This window comes from Hyaena hyaena, unplaced genomic scaffold (genome assembly GCF_003009895.1).
Source record: "Hyaena hyaena isolate Hyena2069 unplaced genomic scaffold, ASM300989v1 scaffold_23, whole genome shotgun sequence".
In the NCBI taxonomy this organism is placed as follows: domain Eukaryota; kingdom Metazoa; phylum Chordata; class Mammalia; order Carnivora; family Hyaenidae; genus Hyaena; species Hyaena hyaena.
The window spans coordinates 1-21,307 of NW_024080655.1; the positions used below are offsets into that span (position 1 = coordinate 1).

The 21,307-nt window shown below is 36.7% G+C and overlaps 2 protein-coding genes across 2 annotated transcripts; both read right to left on the reverse strand.

The window, feature by feature from the left end:
* Positions 1–4,124: 4,124 nt before the first annotated feature.
* Positions 4,125–5,039, reverse strand: LOC120228485 (olfactory receptor 4C11-like). The gene has a single exon (XM_039226910.1). It carries the CDS (start codon positions 5,037–5,039, stop codon positions 4,125–4,127), a length of 915 nt encoding a protein of 304 aa, XP_039082841.1.
* A 5,393-nt stretch (positions 5,040–10,432) lies between these two features.
* On the reverse strand, positions 10,433–19,101 carry LOC120228380 (olfactory receptor 4C15-like). The gene is made up of 3 exons (XM_039226693.1): positions 19,066–19,101; positions 14,095–14,193; positions 10,433–13,147 (listed from the first exon to the last, which is right to left on the reverse strand). The coding sequence occupies exon 3, from the start codon at positions 12,650–12,652 to the stop codon at positions 11,717–11,719; it is 936 nt and encodes a 311-aa protein (XP_039082624.1). The 5' UTR covers positions 12,653–13,147; positions 14,095–14,193; positions 19,066–19,101; the 3' UTR covers positions 10,433–11,716.
* Between the last annotated feature and the right edge of the window lie 2,206 nt (positions 19,102–21,307).

Sequence of the window (21,307 nt, forward strand, 5' to 3'; positions counted from 1 at the left end):
GAGGAGTAGATGTCCATTTCTCAGGAGCAGTGGACAGGGAAAGCCCCAGGAGAACTAGGGCTCTGGAATGGATTTTGACAGGCAACTTACTGAAGATCGTGCCATATTCTGGAGTTATGTTTGGCACCGTTCAGTTCTGCAAAAGATTCTGTCTTTACTAAAACTGTTATATTGTGTCTCTGAGCTGTAAGTTGATTGCAGGGCTGGATCAGAGTTTGAAGGCCCAGGAATTATGGGAATTTAAAAAAGCCTTCAAAACTGGACAACTAAAGTCGAAAGAACCCACCCTTTAAAATGGAAGAGAAGTGCACTGACTGAAGGTGTGCTGCAGTCACAGGTAGATATGGCTTCATACTGTGCACACATGGAGCGAGGAGAGGGTACACTTGTCTGCTGCTCTTGGACATGAGAAGATTCAGCCATATACCTCCTCTGAGCTCCATAGTGACGTCCCCAGGAACACCCGTGCCATGGGAAGCCTTCCCAACATGACCGTCTCATGATGGCACTTCACTAGATTTGATACACAACACCAAGAAACGTCATTGCCATAACACCTCCAAACAACAAGTAATTGAAGAAGATGCCACGTCACGAGTGCCACCATAGGGTCACAGCTCACACTGAACCCCATCAGCTTAGTTTCACTCAATGTGACCCAAGGCTTCTCAGTGCAGTCATTCTGGAACTCATAATCTTTGCTGACTTCGGAATACACACAGCACAGCATAAATTATGCCATACTCAGAAGCTAAATGAAAACACAACATTTAAAATTTTTCACTATCGGAGTGCCTGGGTAGCTCAGTCAGTTATGCTTCTGACTCTGAATTTTGGTTCACGTTCGTGAGATCAAGCCCCAGGAGGAGCTGACAGCGCAGCCTGCTTGGGATTCTCCCTCTCTCTGCACTTCCCCTTCTTTGGCTCCCTATCTCTCTCTCTCTCAATATAAATAAATAAATATTTTTAAAAGTTATCACTACCGTAGTAGAATCATGCCTTTTTATTTACATTTGAAGCAGCCCAGGATTAGACATTTCAGAAATCTTGTGTTTCAGGAAGGCAGTTTTTATCATGACTGCCTAATTATGACCAAAAAGAACTTCTTCTAGGTAAAATAACATACATAATGAGTGGCCTGAATTCTCTGCCTTTTAAACCTGATTGGCAAGCTACCCTGAAAATAAATTACTTAATTCAAAGTATTCTCACAAAATGTCTTAGATGCCTAGAAATAATCAAACAGAAAATTTGGCACATATCAAAAGAAAGAAAGAAAGAAAGAAAGAAAGAAAGAAAGAAAGAAAGAAAGAAAGAAAGAAAGAAAGAAAGAAAGAAAAGAGAAAAGAAAAGTAACTGAACAAACCACTTCAGGCTAACATCTCAACTAGATTTTTTTTTTTTTTTAATCAGATTTCATATTGTCCCAGCTAAGGACTCTACGTTAAGTTTATATAACTGTGCTTTCCAATTGTGCCCATTTTAAAAATGTTTAATCTTTATTTTTGAGAGAGAGACAGAATGTGAGCAGGGGAGGAGCAGAGAGAAAGAGAGACACAGAATCAGAAGCAGACTCCAGGTTCTGAGCTGTCAGCACAGAGCCTGATGCAGGGCTTGAACTCATGAACTATGAGATCATGACCTGAGCTGAAGTCAGGTACTTTTTTTTTTTCTTTTTTTCTAGGAGACAGAGAAAGAGAGAGACAGCGTGAGCAGGGGAGGGTCAGAGAGAGAGGGAGACACAGACTCTGAAACAGGCTCCAGGCTCTCAGCTGGCAGCACAGAGCCCGACGCGGGGCTCGAACCCACGAACCGCGAGATCATGACCTAAGCGAAAGTCAGACACTTAACCGACTAAGCCACCCAGATGCCCCTGAAGTCAGGTTCTTAACCAACTGAGCCACCCAGGTGCCCCTCTTCCTTTATGTTTCTATAGCAATACTAAACTGTAGTAATTCATAGCAGAGCTAAATTTGTGGCAAAGCTGTCAAGGAAAGTAGCTTGTTGATGCCTTCTTTTACCCACCAGGAAATTCCTGCCTTATCCTCTACAGGATTTGTACTGTGATGTTTTTCAGGACAGAAGATGAACTTTAAATAAATTTTCCAGGGGTGTCTCCTGACTCAGTCAGTTATGTATGGACTCTTGATTTCAGTTCAGGTCATCATCTCATGTTTTGTGAGTTCAGGCCCTGCATTAAGCTCTCTGCTGATGGTGCAGAGCCTCCTTGGGTTTCTTTCTTTCTCTCTCTATTTCTGCACTCCCTCTCCCAAAATAAATAAATAAACTTAAATACAATACATATATATACATATATACAACATTGTATATATAATACAATATATATATAGTATATATATTGTATTATATATACATATCTTCCAAACTTCCAAACTTTTACTATCAGAGTTTGAAGAGCCACCTTTATCCCCAGGAAAGCATGCTTATGTAAAGCCTCTCAGATTGGCTTTAGATGATTTTATCTGCCACACTCTACACTCCAATCACTAGATAGAGGAAAATAGTCTTGATTATATTTACTACCAGAGCCAGACTCATTGTCCGCTCCCAAAGGGACTGGCTCCTGTTGTCTATAATCATTAGTTAACAGTACCTGTTAACTAATTCTGAAACTAGAATGGAAATCTAATGAGATACGTGAAAACTAAAAACCAAAACACCAAACTGCTTATCCCAGTTACTAGTCAATATCTTTCTCACCAGGGGAGAAAATCTCTATAGGAAGCCAAATTCTCAAGCAAAGTTTGCTTGATAAGGATGGAATTCAAGAAACCATAGCCTGAAACATTTCTCCCAATCCAGAAGTGTACATGCCATGCCAGACAGCCGAGCAATCTTATCCACTAGTCAGTGAAACACTTCTTTGCACTAAGACTGTACCTGATGCCTAATGAGACAAGTATTGCTTCTTTGACATATTTTCTGTATTTCCAGGTTGGAATCTTACTTATGTGGACATCTTCTCTTTGTGGACGGAATATTATAACAGTAGCTCTGTTTTCTCCGTCAGTTGTTTTATTATTCATATGTATGATCTTATTGACAAGGTGTTGGTTTTTATTATATAACTTTCACAATTGTATAAAACTGTCACCAATTCACCAACCAATGATTAGGGAAATTCCCACGGATTTATATTACAAATATGTATGAAACTAAGAATATGAACAAATGATAAACAAGATGAACAAAGAAAATAGATATTAAAGTAGATAGTATTATGAATTAATACAATGAATATATTTGTTATAAGTAGAATCGTCCTTTTTGAATAGAAGGTCATGGGGAGCCTGGGTGGCTCAATCAGTTAAGCGTCAAACTCTTCATTTCAGCTCAGGTCATGATCTTGTTTGTGAGATCAATCCCTGTGTCAGATTCCGGGCTGCCAGTGAGGAAACTGCTTGATATTCTGTCTCTCCCTCTCTCTCTGCTCTCACTCTCAAAAATAAATAAATAAACTTTTTTTTTAAAGGTAATGAACTATCTTCTTTTACATGTCCAAGAGGCAAAAAAAAAAAAAAAAAAAAAGTCCAATTTTTAAAGATGATGTAAAGAGAAGACAAGTATCAAGTAGAGGCTTAATTAGATGGTATGTATGCTCCTGGGGGAGGGGGGAGATCACTGGTTTCTTGTAGTGACTTTGGCTCTTCACTGTTAAGCCAGAAAAGATAAGATCCAGATTTGGTAGTGTCAGAACTGATTTGCCAACAAAGGAGGTCAGTCAAAATGAGGGGTCAATTTTTCAACACAGGTCAGAAACACGGAAAAGAGAAACACAAACCAGAATAACATACAAAAGAGGGAAGTAAAGCTATCGATACAACAGAAGGTAGCTACAAGCTGCAATGCAGACAGCAGAAGGGAAGAGTGGGCTTATCTCCCATAAGTATCACTGTACTAGATGTTTTGGCACTCTGTGAAATTGGCTCAAAATAATATGAGTCTGTGTTCCTTGGTCATTCTGCCTATGTCTCCAAAAGTCCTACCGGGAGAGAAGTCAATTGTCCACTTTGGGGTGAAAACGTTCTCTTTCTATTACTCCAATTTTATTTAAATTGTTACAGAATTAGCAATTGGAGTCCCCTGCTTTTTCCCACCTCAAGTCAGAGTTTGCTGCACCATAACTTCTTCATGGCATTTTTCATTTCTGCATTTCTCAGAGTGTAAATCAGAGGGTTGAGCAAGGGTGTCCCAATAGTGTAAAACACAGCCACCATCTTGTCCAATGGGAATGTAGTTACAGGGCGAGTATATGTGAATATACAAGGAACAAAGAATAAAATGACAACAGTGATGTGGGAAGTGCACGTAGAGAGGGCTTTCTTTCTTCCTTCTGCACTCTGGTCATTCAGAGAATGTAAGATGAAAATATAAGAGATAAGCAGGACTAAAAAACTCACCATGCAGATAGCCCCGCTGTTAAAGACAATGAGTAAATTGATTACATAAGTGTCCATGCATGCAAGTTTCAACAAAGGTGGCATATCACAGAAATAATGATCAATAACATTGGGTCCACAGAAGGGTAGTTTCAAAGCCAAGAAAATCTGTGCAGAAGAATGGATACAAGACACCACCCAAGCTAGATTCACCAGTGTACCACACACATGCCAACTCATAATAGTTGTGTATCGCAGGGGCTTACAAATGGCCACATAGCGATCAAAGGACATGAGGATGAGCACCAAGATCTCCATGCACCCAAAGAAGTGAACTGCAAAAATCTGGGTCATGCATTCATTGTAGGAGATGACTTTCTTCTCAGATACAGAATCTACTATTAACCTAGGAGCAGTGGTTGATGAGAAACAAGCATCAGCAAAGGATAAGTAAAAAAGGAAGAAGTACATGGGGTTCTCAAGTGTCCGGCTGTATCTTATAGTCATCACAATAAGTAAATTTGCCAAAAGGGTTGTGAGATACAGAAACAAGAAGACTGCAAACACTACTTTCTCCTTTACAACATTCTGTGTTAACCCAAACAGAATGAACTCATTCACACTGCTATTCAACTCCATGGCCACAGTGAATGCAGAAAAACACAGCTGAGAAATTGTTCATCTGCAGAGAAAATTGGCAAAATGGAGACTTAGCAACAGCAGTGAACTTGATCCAGAGTTGCACTATTAGTTCTAATTCCAACAACAAATAAATCAATGATTCTCAGTTTTATATGTATTATAATCACTTGGAGAACCTTTTGTTTTTTAATGCTGATGTTCACCCTTTCACCATGAGCATTAACTGAAGGTCTTCCAATGTAGACTGAAATTTTGAGAAGGAAAATAAATCTCTCAAGTGATCATGATCAATGTCAAATTCTGAGAACTAATGACTTTGCTGTATGAACTTGATCAGGTCACTTTAATATCTGGAAGCTTTTTATTCATTTGCAATTAAACATTCTAAAAGATACTTTATTAAGTATGTACATATGTGTATGATATATATGTGTATATAATGTATATGCAGCTCAATCACTGAAAAATAATATCCCTGTATAATTTTAAAATATATACACTTAGAGACTCTCTCATGAAAAAAACACATTTCTTAATTTGGACACCAGTTTGAACCTATTATCCCTGACCTCTTTGGTATCTTGGTTAGATTGTGTTATAAGAAGAAATTATTTCCCCAAATTCAGGTTCATGGTAGCCATAATTTTACCTTCTATTACTTCAGTTTGGGAAATTGCTATAATTTGTTTTTATTCTGTCTTACAATATTTCTGTACCTTTTAATATTGATATGAAATGATCTAGAATTTAATATGAGTTTTGAGATCCTCTTCCTTTCTGATAAATTACCAATCCTTCAATGAATCAATAACAACAACAAATCAGTCACCAATATGTACTAAGTACATGCTCATATCTGCAATCTATGTAACAGGGCCAGCAAAGTTGGAGGGATCACACACCTCTAGATAGGTATAATTAACTATGTAAGAATTACATACAACTCTAGGTGATAATCCTGAATTTTGGTTCCAAAAGTACAAAGATCCCTAGATTATAATTTGATTGGTCGGTGAAGTTTCAAAAATGAGAAAGATGTGAAGCAATGGTTTTAAATATGTTAAACTCATTCCCAGTATGGTTCTCTGAAACTAAAGTATTCCATAATTTTATATTGACTTTCCCTAAGTAAAATATATATTTCAAAATTACTACCTCAAATTGTCCATTTACCCCTACTAAAGTTATGCATCTAAGTAAAACTTAAAGTTTCTTTGCCTCCAGCTAAAATAATATTAATGCAATATGATAAACTAGAGATGTTATAATTATAAACTCTGATTGGCAGTTCCAATTATCTCTGACAGCTATAAAAAAGAAAATAAATTAATTATTACTTTGTTTTGAAACATTGGATTCCTAAAAAGGGATTTAAAAAAAAAAAAAAGGAGGGAGCCCTTGGCTGAGAAGAAAGGAGCAGTTATGTGAGAAGAGTCAGTAAAATATAATAAAGAAGAAACATGCATTGCTTCAGGTTAACATAGAGATGATCTCCATAGAAACTATACTGTCATGAAATCAAAGGTTGTAACAGAGAAGTTTGGGAGCAGATAATGTACAATTGTGAAAGCCAGGTAATGTAGTTCTATTTGTTTCATTTTAAATAAGCAAAAAGAAGTTTTGGGGATATAAAGACAAGAAAGTAGCACTTGATAAGATGTATGCATTTTGTGAGATCAATACAACCACTTAGAGTTTTATCACTGAATTCAGTCATCATTTCCAATACTACTGATTGTACTTTTTCTCTGATTTGGGAGGATGTCACGGTAAAGGAACACACTATTTTCTCTTCCTAATCCTTAAGTTTTATTTTTTACCATCGAAATATCTGTCGAAATTTTAGCCAGTTCAAATGTATATATACCAGTAAAATATATATATTTATATATATATAAAAGTATTTTATATTGCATATAAAAGTATATACAAGTATACTTTTGGTATATTGGTACCAAAAGTCTTCCCTTGGTTTTCCCAGATAAGAGACATCGGCTCCTAGATCCTATATTACTATGTGCTTTATTAAATATATATATAAATATATAAATAAATAAATAAATATATATATATATTCATAGGGATGCCTGGATGGCTCTATTGGTTGAACATCTGCTTTGTCTCAGGTTATGATCTCACAGTTGATGAGTTCCGCCCCAAATTGGACTCTGTGCTGACAGTTCAGAGCCCAGAACCTGCTTTGGATTCTGTGAGTCCCTCTCTCTTTCTGCCCCTTTCATGCTTGTTCTCTCTCTCTGTCTCAAAAATAAGCATTTTAAAAAATTTTAAATAATACATATATTTAAATATACATATTTCTATATAATTTAATAAGGCATTCCTAGATTATATATTATTCATGTTATATAATCTTACCATTCAAGAAATATTCCACTTTCGTTATTTTACTTGACCTGCACATTTTCTTGCAATGTAGGTGTGGGCATTTGCCCTGTGCACAAAGAACTCTATGTGCAGAGCTTCAGGTATAATACAGAAAGTTTTGCCAAGTACAATCAGGCTAGAACTTGAGTTGGATGATACTAGATAGCATCTCTCTCTATCATTTACCCTCCAGGTCATTTAAAATATCAAATCCCTATCCTCATGTAGATTGCATCCAAGAGAAGATAAATCCTGAGCCGTCAGAGAACGTTGCCAACTGATACCTAATTCCCAGTCCCAACTCCAAAATCAGGTTCTGTAAACTTCATGGTGAGGCAAAAGGAAAATTAGATGTTCAAATTAATAATGGTGAAGGGCAAAGAAAGAAAATAGAACAGGAGAGAGGAGAGTGACACTGAGCAGACACCAGAGAGATAGAGTCAGAGATAAGATTCAAAAGATATGTAGAAGGGAAGCAAAAAAAAAAAAAATGTTGAAGAGGGTTATTTCACTCAAGTTTTCATCAGGGTGTAGCTTCTTTCTTCCTGACCCACCACAAACCAGACAGAAGGTGTAGTTTTGGGTCATGAGCAAGGGTTAACAAAGCTCTTGAAAACCCAAGTGTACAAAAGTAACACTCCCATCTTGTACACCATTCCAAAAACATCACCGCTGACCTAAAACCTTTCAAATCAGAGGACCCCCAAAGCAGAAACTTCTGCCAGGTTGGCCTCAATGCCATGGTGCCGTTTATCATTCTTCACCCTCTACATTAAGCAGAGATCATCTGAAAGCCAGTATAACTTTGTGCTGAGGCCAAAAAAGTCTTAGGAACCCTGGACCACATCAACCCTTCATGGGTGGAAATACTGTCCAGGAACTTCACCATTTGTTAGAAGACACCGTGAATATTGATATCATCAGACAGTCTTAAGACACAACGTGAAGAAAACATCTCAGACAGATTGGAAAACTTACCCCTTTGCTTAAGAGGAAATAGATGACTTTCAATGTAGTAAATTTTTTTGTATCATCAATTTCCATTTACTTAGTAGGTGAATTATATGAAGCCCGAATAACACATGAAAACCATGCTTAATCGACACGTATCAATTTTTTTTTTTTTTAATCACAAGAGGTGATGGGGTGTAGAGAGTTTATGGAGGGGACTCTGCGTGTGGCCACACAAAACACAGGTCCTCCCCAGAAGCCCTAAGTTAGACAAAAACGATAAGGTTTGTATTGGAGCAAGGGAGGGGGTGGTGAAAAAGAAAAGTTTCTTAGTTCAGTTCCTCAAAATTTTACAGAGGAACCTCATTCCTGCATTCTGACAGAGAAATGCCTCTGAAGCAGCCTGTCTTCTCAGTTTCTTTTTTGGAGAATACAAATGAGGTAAGCGTTTTCTTCTTATGGTATTGGGTATTTATGACAATTCTCACAAAAGTCTGCAAATGCCTACGACATGCTTTTAGCCTCAGGAGCTCCAGGAAAACCATTACTCCTAACCCAGTCCCAAAGGATGTCCAATGAGCTACCTCGTTCAGATGGTCCAAGGGCAAATGCATGCTTTGGGCCCAATTAGTTAGCTCCAATTCACTATGAATTGCAGGTTAGGAAAGTCGGTTCACTTCTCCATAGGATTTGTTTCAGCTCATCTCTTCTAGAAGCATGAAAGTCATTGATGCTATTTAAAGGCTCAGATAGATAAATATGTCAGATAGCCAGACATGAGTCCCACCACTATCTGCTATGTAATTTTAAGCAAGTTACCCCATCTCTTTAATTTCCAGTTTCTCTTAGGAAAAATCAACTGGTAATAACCATTATTTTCAATTTTTAACAATGTTCAGTTCTCCCCTATTCCTAATCTTACCTATATTTTTTAGTCAATGAAGAGAGAAAGATGGGAAAGAAGGAAAAGGGAAGAATTTTTGAATATATATCTTCTGTATTTTCTTTTTATTTTTTAAGATTCATTCCCTTTCACTTACCATAGAGAAATTTGCTTGTGAATGGTTATAAGCTATTAAAGGTAGGATAGACTGCATTAAAAATTACTTTTCACAAAGCAAATCATGTGTTAGCCATCACCCTGGTCTAAGAATTGCATGGCAGGTGTGTCACTGTTCACTAGGCACCTTCGGTGAGGATGAAGTGATCCATTCAGGAGACAAGGGAATGACAGAGCGTGGTGACATAAACAGAAGTAGGAGAATACCACAAAGACTGCACAATGTTTCGCACTTTTGCTGAAACGTCTAGTGGCAACCAGCAAGGCCTAGTGTCTCACAGAAATGTCTGAGAGAAAATCACACCCCAACACTTGGCCTTTTGTATTAGAAAAGGACTGGAGGAATCCTGAGGAAGCTTTTGGGTCTGTCACTTAAAGTCTTAGAGCGTCAGCTTTCCCATAAATTAAATGGGAATATGAAGACCTACCTTTAAAAACGTTTTTGTAAATCTTAAAATATATAACACAGGAAAATAACGAGTCCCCGGATCATAGAAAGCACAGAAGAAATATACATATGCTTTTATTAATCTTACTTAAACATGAGGAACTGAGAACCAGAGAAGTGAAATAACTCACGAAGGTCACACAGCTAATTAGCAACAGAAGTGAGCCTAGAATCCACATCTCTTAAGGAAAAGTCTAAACTTCTTTTATTTTCATATGATATGCACAGTAATGTCATAAGATATCTGAGCCTGAGAAACAAGAACAACCAATGAATAAGCCCCTCCCTTAAACCTCCCAGTCAAAAATCCCTATTTTAAACTCCTTATATTTGAAGGATAACTAAGCTCTCCAGTTCTGGTGGGAAATTTTTGCAGACAGCAGTTTCCAATAAGATCTTTGAAGTGGTCAAAGGCAAGACGCCAAGTCAATGATCTCTTGAAGCTTCTTCAATCTCTAAGTGAACTGACCCTTAGTGCTCATTAAATTCCTTGTAGGCCAAAGGACTGAATGAGACCTGGATTCCAGGTTCTGTCAAAACAATGCCAGGGTTTTGTAATAGTTTGAGTCACCTCTGTCTTCATTAGGATTATTTAAACTCTGCTCATTTCAATCTGTATCTTACTAAAGTAAGGCTTCCAATGAATAATTCAGAAACTCTGGATAGATAAACCCAACTAATAAAGTGCAAATTTGAGGCAATAGAGGACTTTTGGGATTATAAATATTTTATGAATAAAAGTCAGATCACTGAGAGCAAGATTTATTGTTGCAGAGAATGGAAGAAGGGATAGAGACTGAAAATGAGAAAATGGATAGGGAGTAATGGCTTTATTTCCTATTTGAATTTTTATGTATTAAATTTAGATTTTAAATATGGGGAAATTTGCTAGAATGTAGAATTTATTTTTAATGGTCTGTGTCAAGGATCAAGAGCAAAGAGATCTAAGAGCTAGTATCAACAATCACTACACTCCATTGCCAAATTTGACACCTTAGTGTGTTAATGTTAAAGATAGATTTAAATGTGAATATGGGAAGATATCTTCTTATTGACTTACTCAACAATTATTTACTGAACTCCTACATCAGGCTGTTCTAGATGCTAATGATACATTATGAACCGAAAAAGGAAAAATTTCCCTGCTTCGGTTGAGCTTATAGTCCATAAGAGAAGGCTGACAAAAATAAAAATAAAAAATAAGAGAAGTAAATAGATTATGTACCATATCAGAAAACAATAACTTCTCTCAAAAATAAAAAGAATGAATAGTAGGTAGGGAAGTGGGGTTATGACATCTAAGGTGTGAGTTACTGTTTTTCAAAACATAGTCCTATGATACAGGAACGCTTATAGCTGAGGTCCTGAGAATGCACTGATCTCTTCCACTGAACCTGACTTCAGTGGAAGTCACTGAAATCAGTGCCCTATGCATAAACTTCTTTTCATTGGAAATAGTGTTAAGTGTCTAACCTCTTAAGATAGTATTGCCATGCCTCCACAAAAAATTGCCAAAGCAAGGGTTGAGTGGCAAGAGGTCTGATAGATAATTTCTCCCTTCAATCATTTTTTGTTTGTTTGATTGATTGATTTTTAGATTTTAGGTAAACATAATATCCAACTCTTTTTTAAATTTACTATGAAGATACTGAGATACCAATTCAGAGTCGATAAGTGATCTAAGTGTGAAAACATTTTTCATGATCCATATTACTGGGTTTTTAAAATTGCATTACTTTAGCTCCTATCAAACAGATACAAACACACAAAGGTTTTGTCTAGGGAATTTGACTCTTTTACTCTTTACCATTTTTTTTAAACTTCAAAGTTTTAATTGTCACTACAAACTACCATTATTCTGTTCCACATTTTCCTTATGGCATTTTTCATTTCCTTATTCCTGAAGGTGTAAATCAAAGGATTGAGCAAGGGAGTTAGGATGGTGTAAAATATAGCCACCATTTTATCGAAAGAGAAAGCAGATGGAGGTCGTGCATACACAAATATGCAAGGGACAAAGAACAAAACCACAATAGCAATGTGAGATCCGCAGGTGGAGAGAGCTTTCCGCTGCCCTTCAGGACTATGGGTTCTCAAAGAGAGCAAAATAACAACATAGGAGATGAGTAACAAAGAGAAGATTATAATGCAGATAGACCCACTGTTGGCGACCACCAAGAGGCCAAAGATGTGAGTGTCAGTGCAGGCAAGCTCCAGTAATGGGTACAAATCACACATGAAGTGATCAATGACATTGGGGCCGCAGAAGGGAAGCTGGAAAGTAAAGAGAATTTGTATCATGGAATGCAGAAAACCCCCCATCCAAGCTACACCCATCAGAATGGTACAGAGCCTCCAGTTCATAATGGTTGTGTAACGTAGGGGCTTGCAGATGGCCACATAGCGGTCATAGGCCATGGCTGTGAGGACAATCACTTCCACCCCAGCAAAGAAGTGTTCGGCAAAGAGCTGGGTCATGCAACCTCCAAAGGAGATGGTTTTCTTCTTATAGAGGGAGTCCACAATCATCTTTGGGGCAATGACAGTAGAGAAGCAAGCATCCAGGAAGGAAAGGAAAGCCAAGAAGAAGTACATGGGGGAACCCAGGAGTGCTGGGCTGCTGCTGATGGTTGCCACAATTAGCAAGTTGCCCCCGACAGTTGCAATGTAGCTGAACAAGAATACAACAAATACTATTTTCTGAACACTGGGATTCTGTGAAAGCCCCAGGAGGACGAACTCAGTTACAAAGCTTTGGTTTTGCATGATTTCCAAGAAAAAAGCTAAAAGCTGCCAGAAGGAACATGTACAGTCTACAATTATGAGAAAGAAAACTTTGTCTCAGACCAGAGCAAAGTAATACAATAGTCATAAGGAAGTTGGTGCATCCACATGAAAAATTATCTTCTGTGGTGCTGGCATTACTGTGAATCATACAAAAGTCAAAATTTGTTGAAGGTGGTAGTGGAGGTCAGGCAAAATTGAGGAGGAGAAAAGGTATTATTAAATACTTTAAAATAGCCAGTGTTCCAATAAGGGGGAAGAATGGAGGTACCCACTTGTAGAGAAATAGTTTATCTCAACTACCAACTCTGGTCACTTAGCAGTGGCTTCCTGGAGTCAACTGTTGTTGGCAAGGCTTCTGAGAAACATCCAGGTCCTGAGGAAACGACCATGACAATGTGGTCATCATGTCCACCATGAGCATGGAATGGGAGCCAGGGGGACTTGTATGCCGTCCCTGATAGGAGTCTGCTTGATCTGCAAACAGAAGAAGAAATAACATCCAGGTTAAGGGGCACTTGCAAATCATGGCTACTCCCCAAATATGTCTTTAATCATCTGAAATGAACTTGGCCTTTAAGATGGGTTCATTCATTCCTTATAAAATAGAAAGATACATGAGAAAACTCCATGTGAACACAGAACAAGTATGCATGTGTTAAATTGGAATTTTTTCATTTATCATTTTAAAATAAGAACAAAAGCTTTCTTTTAAATACCTATTTCAGAGTCTTGCCATGATTACAAAGTTAATTAATGCAATAAAAACAATTGTTCAGGGCCTATTGCCAAGAAATAGTCCATGTTAGGTCTTACCCTTATTTTACTAATGGGAAGCATAGCAAATAACAGATGCTGATTTCGGATTTTAACAGACAAATTCTGGCTTTAACAACCAACTGCTTCCCACTGTGTCAACAGAAAGGAGTAAGAACTTTCCTTTTCTAGCAAGAACACAAGGCAGGGTGGCCTTTCTAATGTCCATCCACCTGTAGCGGCTCTAACCTTCTGATTCCCTTGTTCATGTTTGAATGAGGCCCTTTGATGAAGGGCACAGAACAAATGAATGTAGAATCAGAAGATAATGACATAATTACTTGCAGATACAAATTAACAACAATCACATAAGTAAGGAACAGTAACAGCATGGTGAATATTGCCAGAATCTTAGGGCTTTATTAATTACTTGCTAATTAATTATATACAGTGGCCCAATGTGATTAAGTACAACTTGCCAACCTATATCTGTCTGTAATGAATATGACTTTATGGTAAAGTGGAGATGTTCATATATAACCTGCCTGCTCATCTAACAGGATTATGATGTGGATCAAATTGGAAAACATAAAAATGTTGCTTAAGTTAAGAATCTTACTTACCAATCATAACTACTTTTCTATTACTTAAAAACCCAAGCACCTTACCCACAGAAATCTTTTCCATAAGCCATCCAGATAATTCCTCCAACTTTTGACTTCATTTTCCATAGCAATACACAGATTTGAAGAATTTTATGTCCTCACCTGCACATATAGCAGAAATTTATCCATCCATATGTATATGTGTGTGTACATATACATATAATCAATGCTTATTAAACAGGTGAATAAAAGAATAATGGGCTTACTGGGCGAATTAAAAGTAAGCTGATTTTTATGAACACCACTTACAGCTAACCAAAACAGTTTACAATGTTAGTAATACTAGCAAATATACAACCATGTATATGAGTATTTGTTGTGTTTTACTATAAAATAACTATTTCCATTATTTTTTCAGCATACTAGACATTCCTAAACAGTGCCTGGACTGCAAAATTGATATCTGGTCATAAGCATTCACTAAGAAAACAAGAATATCAAACAACACTAGAAGGTCATTGGATCAGTCATTTACTAAAAAGTAAAGAATACCAAAGCAATGCATGATCTGGCAGTGATCAGCTTATCCTAGAGTCAAAGCAGGAAAGAAATGAGGAAGAACATCGGTTCCAGATTCATACAGACCAGGCTGTTCTACTTAGTTATGTGATGGAAAAAGTCACTTAAAATTCTCAGAGATGCTGATTTTACCTCTATAACTGTGTATAATAAAAATGCCTATTGGTAGAGTTCATGTGATAATCAGATAAGATGAGACACATAATAACATTTATGTGATTAGGATCATAGGAGAAAAATAATAATAAATGGTAAGAGCAAAGCCCCAGAGCTATTGACAGAGCAGAAATGACAATGTTTTTATTCGTCATTCCTGCTTTACCATGACCAAAGCTGAAAAGCATTTTTAGTACCCATTTTATTTATTCACAAGGATAATTTTTTTGGTCACAGTGAAAAACAATGTGACATCGTTTAAATGTGCAACCCTTTTAAATGACCTTAATAACCCCTGAATAAATCATTGTGGACCCCAAGACCACATGTGTCCACTTCTCTTTCAGATAGCTTCATTGTACAAAGAAAATCAAATTGGGTAAGGAGATAGAGAGGAAGACTCTAAATTAATCTAATAATTAAAGAATTCTTAGGCTCTCCACTTCCCTTGTCTGGGCATTTCTAAGAGTAATACCATTTTAGAATTAAAATGTTTGTTACATATAAATAAATCAAGCTTTGGGGGTATTTTTCAGTTAAAAAGATCTACAATTAGCATTAAAACTTTAACAATGGAGAGTACAGTGTCTTCATAGTTTATCATGATAAAGTTTATGACTTTATTTAATTTAAAAGGTAATTACCCCAACTGCAATGAGTTCCCCTGAACTGGATCCTAAAACAGAAAAAAGACTATAGTGGAAAAAACATCATGAAATATGAATAAAATCCGGTGTCTCATTAAGAGTAATATATTAATATTTCTTTCATAGTTTTTGACATATATACTCATGATAATATATTAGGGGAAACTAAGTGAGGAGAATATAGGAACTCTATAGTATATATACTCTAGTGTGTGTGTGTGTTTGTGCGTATTCTATATATAGAGAGAGAACTCTATCTATCTATCTATCTATCTATATATATATAGAAATGGCACCTTTCTTATTAATCTAAAATTACTCCAAAATATGAAGTTATTTAAAAATAATATAAATAATGGGGCGCCTGGGTGGCTTAGTCGGTTAAGCGTCTGACTTTTGTTTAGGTCATGATCTCTCAGTTTGTGGGTTCGAGCCCCGCATCGGGCTCTGTGCTGACTGCCAGCTCAGAGCCTGGAGCCTGTTTCAGTCTGTGACTCCCTCTCTCTCTGACCCTCCCCTGATCATGCTGTCTCTCTCTCTCCTAGAAATAAATAAAACATTTAAAAAAATAATATAAATAAATATTCAGTTTCTGCTGTCAAAAAACTAGGGATTACAGCTCCATTGCTTAATAGGCACGTGTCATTGAAGAAAACCACTAAGCCTCAGCATCCTCTCCCATAAAATAGATTTAGTAATGCTTGTTCAAGCTGCTGGCTCACAAAAGTCAAATGACACAGTCATTATGCATGTGTTTTCCAATGTATAATCAAAAGGAAGATGTGAAATATTGATATCAGAGCTACATTTATGCAGTGTTTACACCCACAAAGCATGCAGAAAAGTTTAACCCATCATGAGATAAAAATGTGTCTTTAAAATCATGGTTTTAAAAAATTATTATTAATTCTAAAATTGCAATGAAAATCTTTCATTCATGGAATCATTTGGAAAATATCTTTTTAAATATTTTCAGAGTCATAAATATATTTTTATTCCTTGTAGTAGTGACTCTCACCCTAAAAATAATTATTCTAAAAGTGAAATAAGGTGGTGTAATGTTTTCTGTTTGTTTGTTTCCAACAACAGAAGTGTATTCTCTCATAGTTCTGGAAGCTAGAATTAAAAAGCAACGTGTTAGCAGGGCCACATTTCCTCCATAAGCTCTAAGAAAAAATCCTTTCTTGTCTCTTCCAGCTTCAGGTAGTTCCAGGTATTCTTTGGTTTATAGGCGCACAGCTTCAATCTCTGCCTGTCTTCATGTGACTTTATCATCTGTCTCTTCACATAGCCTTCTCCTCTGCATCTTTGTCTTGGACTTTGGTATCTCTGTCTTCTTTTCTGTCTTGCAGGTATACTTGCCATTGGATTTAGGGCCCATCTGGATAAATCTCATCATGAGATCCTTAACTCAAGTACATTTGTAAAGACCTTTTTTTTTTTTTTTTTTTTTCCCCAAATAGGGTCACATTCACATGTTCTGGTAGACGTATCTTTTGGGACATGTTATTCAACCAGCTCTAATAGGATTCCCCCAAGAGCTGATATTTTACTTATGCTATCTGATACATTGTGAATTCTCCAGACTGAAGCTCAAGTATTACGTATGTATCAAGATATTATAAGATAATGGGCTATCAGAATATGGTGACATTATTGAATACTGCACAAAAGTCAGTAGACAGAATACTTTACTTTTGGGCTCACTTTTAATATAGGAATAATAAATTTACCTGCAGGAAGCCTAGGAGTTAAAACAAATGATTTCCTGCGGTTTCTTTTCTTTGAAATACCTTTAAATCTTTATTTTAGCTAAGGTATTTTGGGTTTTGAGGGTTTCTTTAGGTTTTATTTAAGTTCTAGTTAGTTAACATACAGTGTTATATTAGTTTCAAGTGCTCAATACAGTGATTTGACACTCCCGTATATCACCCTATGCTCATCACAAGTGCCCTCCTTAATCCCCTTTACCTATTCCACCCATCCCACTACCCACCTCCCTTCTGGTAACCATCACTTTGTTCTTTATTATTAAGAGTCTGTTTCTTGGTTTGCCCCTCTCTCTGTCTCTTTTATTTTCCCCTTTGTTCATTTGGATTTTGCTTAAACTAAGGTGGCGTAACTTTTATAATGGAAGATGTTGTCATGTCATTTATAATAGCGAAAATTTGAAAATACCCAACATGATGAAAAATAGGAAGATGCTTCTGTAAATCAGACTACTATAAACTGATAGCACAGGATGCTGTCAATAAAATGCTAATCAATGTGAAATAAGAAAAACAAAAATAGTATAATAACTGCCCATTTGTACAGACATTTTAATAAAAATTTAAAATCAAGAAGTGATCATTCTAAGACAGTGGAGTTTTATTTTCAGTATGTATCTAGATATAACTATAGAAATTTAAAATTAAAAATCAAGTTTAAAATCCACATCACCATATTTTCCATCACGTTAACAGTTCAGAAAAAGGAGATTGGGGGGCTGGGGCACCTGGGTGGCTCAGTCAGTTAAGTGGCAAACTTCAGCTCAGGTCATGATCTCACGGTTCATGAGTTCAAGCCTTGTGTTGGGCTCTGGGCTGATAGCACAAAGCCTGAAGCCTGCTTTGGATTCTGTGTCTCCCTCTCTTTCTTCCCTCTGTTCTCATGCTCTGTCTCTCTGTCTCTCAAAAATAAATAAATATTTTAAAAATTAAAAAAAGGAGATGGGGTATAAGGATAGTTTTATTAACTGTCCAGAATAATTAATTTGCATTTGGTGGCATTAATATGGTAACATAACATAAATTCCTTTTTTTTTTTATGTTTCATTTATTTCTAGGAGAGAGAGAGAGAGAGACAGCATGAGCAGAGGAGGGTCAGAGAGAGAGGGAGTCACATATTGAAACAGGCTTCAGGCTCTGAGCCTGCAGCCAGCACAGAGCCCGACGCGGGGCTCGAACCCACGAACCGCGAGATCATGACCTAAGCGAAAGTCGGACACCCAACCGACTAAGCCACCCAGGCGCCCCCATAAATTCTTAAACTAAAGATGTTTGAGTATTGTAACCTTTTCATAAATAGCCGTGTCATTGGGCCCAAACTTTCCCAAAGATTCCAAGGTCCATCCTTTCTTGATAGCCATAATCTTTAATATGCTGCAGGTATACTAGAGATTGCTCAGGGGTCCTCATGGCCATGAACTAAGCTATTGGCCATTTCCTGGGGCTGTGACCTTGGGATTTGCCTCCCCACTAACCTCAGTGCCCACTATTTCCTTCCCATTCATTTTGTAACAAAACTAATCAAGCATCAGTCATTCTGAAAATAATAGAAATTCCTGTTTCAACTCTGAAGTGTATATTTAAAACTAGATGAGGAATTATTGGTAAGGTCATCATTAAAGTTAGTATTTTATAATTATATTACAAACAAATTTAAGATACATTTTATGTACTTATATGCACATCAATCACATTTGCATGTACTTTTAAATATACATGGTTACTACAAGTTAAAAGAATGGATTAAAACTTCATTATTAACAATATATTCTCCCTAAATTCCTAAAATCCACTGTATTTTTGATCCAGATTTTTATTTACTCCTGCAATAAAAAGAGTAAAATCCTCTCTGAAAATACAAAAATGTGAATCACAAGTCTCACCATTTATCAGTTTCTTGAAAGTTCTGGAGATGGCAATCTCATATACTCTATGGAGAAAAGTTCATTTGGTGGCTGACCAAAATGTGAAGCATATTTCCAAGTCTTACTTCTACATCTAGGAAAGAGAGGAAGAGCATATCTGGCAGAGGAGGTAGAGAATGTTCTACACTGCTTCCCAAGCACAGTCTTCAACATGGTCTCAGGGAAAAAAAAAAGAAGCAAAATTTCCTCCTTGACTTCCATCTAGGATTTAAAGAAGTTTCCCTGAGAGGCCATGAACCTGTAGAAATGCTTCTTAGTTTTCCTCAGGGTTTGGAAATTTCCCATCAGTATGATTTTTCAAGACACAGTTATCTGTAATTTGATTTGCTTAGGTATTTGCAAAACTTTTATGTCCCCAACCAATTAAAGGGTTTTTTTTTTTTCTTTTTTAAAACTTCTCCTGGGCTCCCACTTGAAGATGCTTTGGTTTTTCCTTCATACTCAGGAATAGAAAACTATGTATATTGGGATGGAATATAATATCTGTGTGCAGGATTAAGGCAAAATGCTTGTGTACTTACTAAATACAAGAGCTCAGCTCTGGGATGATCCACATCAGTCCATAAGTACCTGTAGTGTGTTGGGATTAGGATTAGATAACAAGTGCTCTTTAAGGAATAACACATTTTATAAATAATGTGCAAAGCTGTATGGATTAATTGAAATCTTTTTTCCTCCCTTGATACTAAAGCGTTATATGCTATGACTTTAAAACTAAAAATAATTTCTAGAGATAAAAGGAATGTTTCTCTTTCTATTTTTTTAAAGTAACAACAGGGGGCTCTTGAGTGATTCAGCCAGTTAAGCATTGACTTTGGCTGAGGTCATAGTCTCTCAGTTCATGGGTTTGAACCCTGCATTGGACTCTCTGATGTCAGCACAGTTGGGATCCTGTCTCCCTCTGTCTCTGCCCTCCCCCACTTGTCTGCATTTTCTCTCATTTTCTCTCTCTCTCTCAAAATAAATAAACATTTTCTTTAAAAGAAGGAATGACAGGTCTGCTTACTCTGATCCTTCAGAGTATGTAGCGCTGGGATTGAAGCTTGAAGGAAACTTGGACTTAGCTCATGAGATCCCTTCGGAGAGGGTCCATACCAAGGAGTTTGTTGTTCTATACATTTTTGTCTTCTACCTAATTTTATGTCTATTCACATCTGAGGAAAAAGAAGCAGAATTGAGGTGATTCACCACAAAAGTGAACATGCAGAATCACCTTCACCTGTGGTATTAACAGGCACATGTTATTTTCTTTTAACTGACACTTTAGAAAGTTTTCCTGACCAGAAGAACCATCTGACCAGGAACACACTTATGGAGAAAATGATCTTTTCAACACGCGACTCCACAGCAGAACTCCAGAAATTAAATCCTGGAACCCTGCTTCCTACTTCGGACCACAGTTGGCATCTTCTACTTTATTCTATGCCCTGCTTTGATTAATCCTTTATTATTTGATTCTGTTAGAGGAAGTGAGTATGATAACTCTGAAATAATAGTGTGATGATTGAATGGGACAGATAATATAACAAGCATGTTGTCCGTGCAAATATCAGGTAAATTTAAAAACTTGAGAGAGAGAGAGAGAGAGAGAGAGAGAGGAGAGAGACAGAGACAGGTACAAAGAAATGTATGAAATTGGGGTGGAGAGTACAAGGTAAGGAGGAGATAAAATAGCAATTTGTCCCTTCAGAATTGATCCAATAGATCATTCTACCCACAGATTTAAAAGTCCACCTTCATCATTTATTAAGTTACAGAATTTATACTAAATTTCCAAAGATAGATAGTTTAACCTCTGCACCATTTTTTCAGTTCTTTAAAATTCTTTATTAGCAGGCCGTTAGCAAAAAGTATACAAAGAAAAGCTTTATGGTATATTCTGATATGTAGAAGATCCAGTTCCATCAACTTCTCTCATATTGTTTTTATTGCCAAGGCTGTTCAAACATAGCTACACATACACACAAATTTTAATATTAGTTTATCAATTTCCACCAAGATACACATTGTCATTTTTTGCAGGGGTGTTTAATTTACCACAGAAACTGGTGTCTCCAAAATCAGGGTCTTATCTAGGGTGTAGAGAGCAGCCAAATGTTTTTTCGCAGGACCCCTGCATAGGTAAATACTATAATAATAATAATAATAGAGTAAAATCTTGGTTTGTGAGCATAATTCATTCCAGAATCATGCTTATGAT

What these genes read in the sequence shown, in the direction of transcription:
- LOC120228380 (XM_039226693.1), bottom strand. Translation starts at nt 12,652, where the DNA reads ATGCAAAACCAAAGCTTTGTAACTGAGTTCGTCCTCCTGGGGCTTTCA.
- LOC120228485 (XM_039226910.1), bottom strand. Translation starts at nt 5,039, where the DNA reads ATGGAGTTGAATAGCAGTGTGAATGAGTTCATTCTGTTTGGGTTAACA.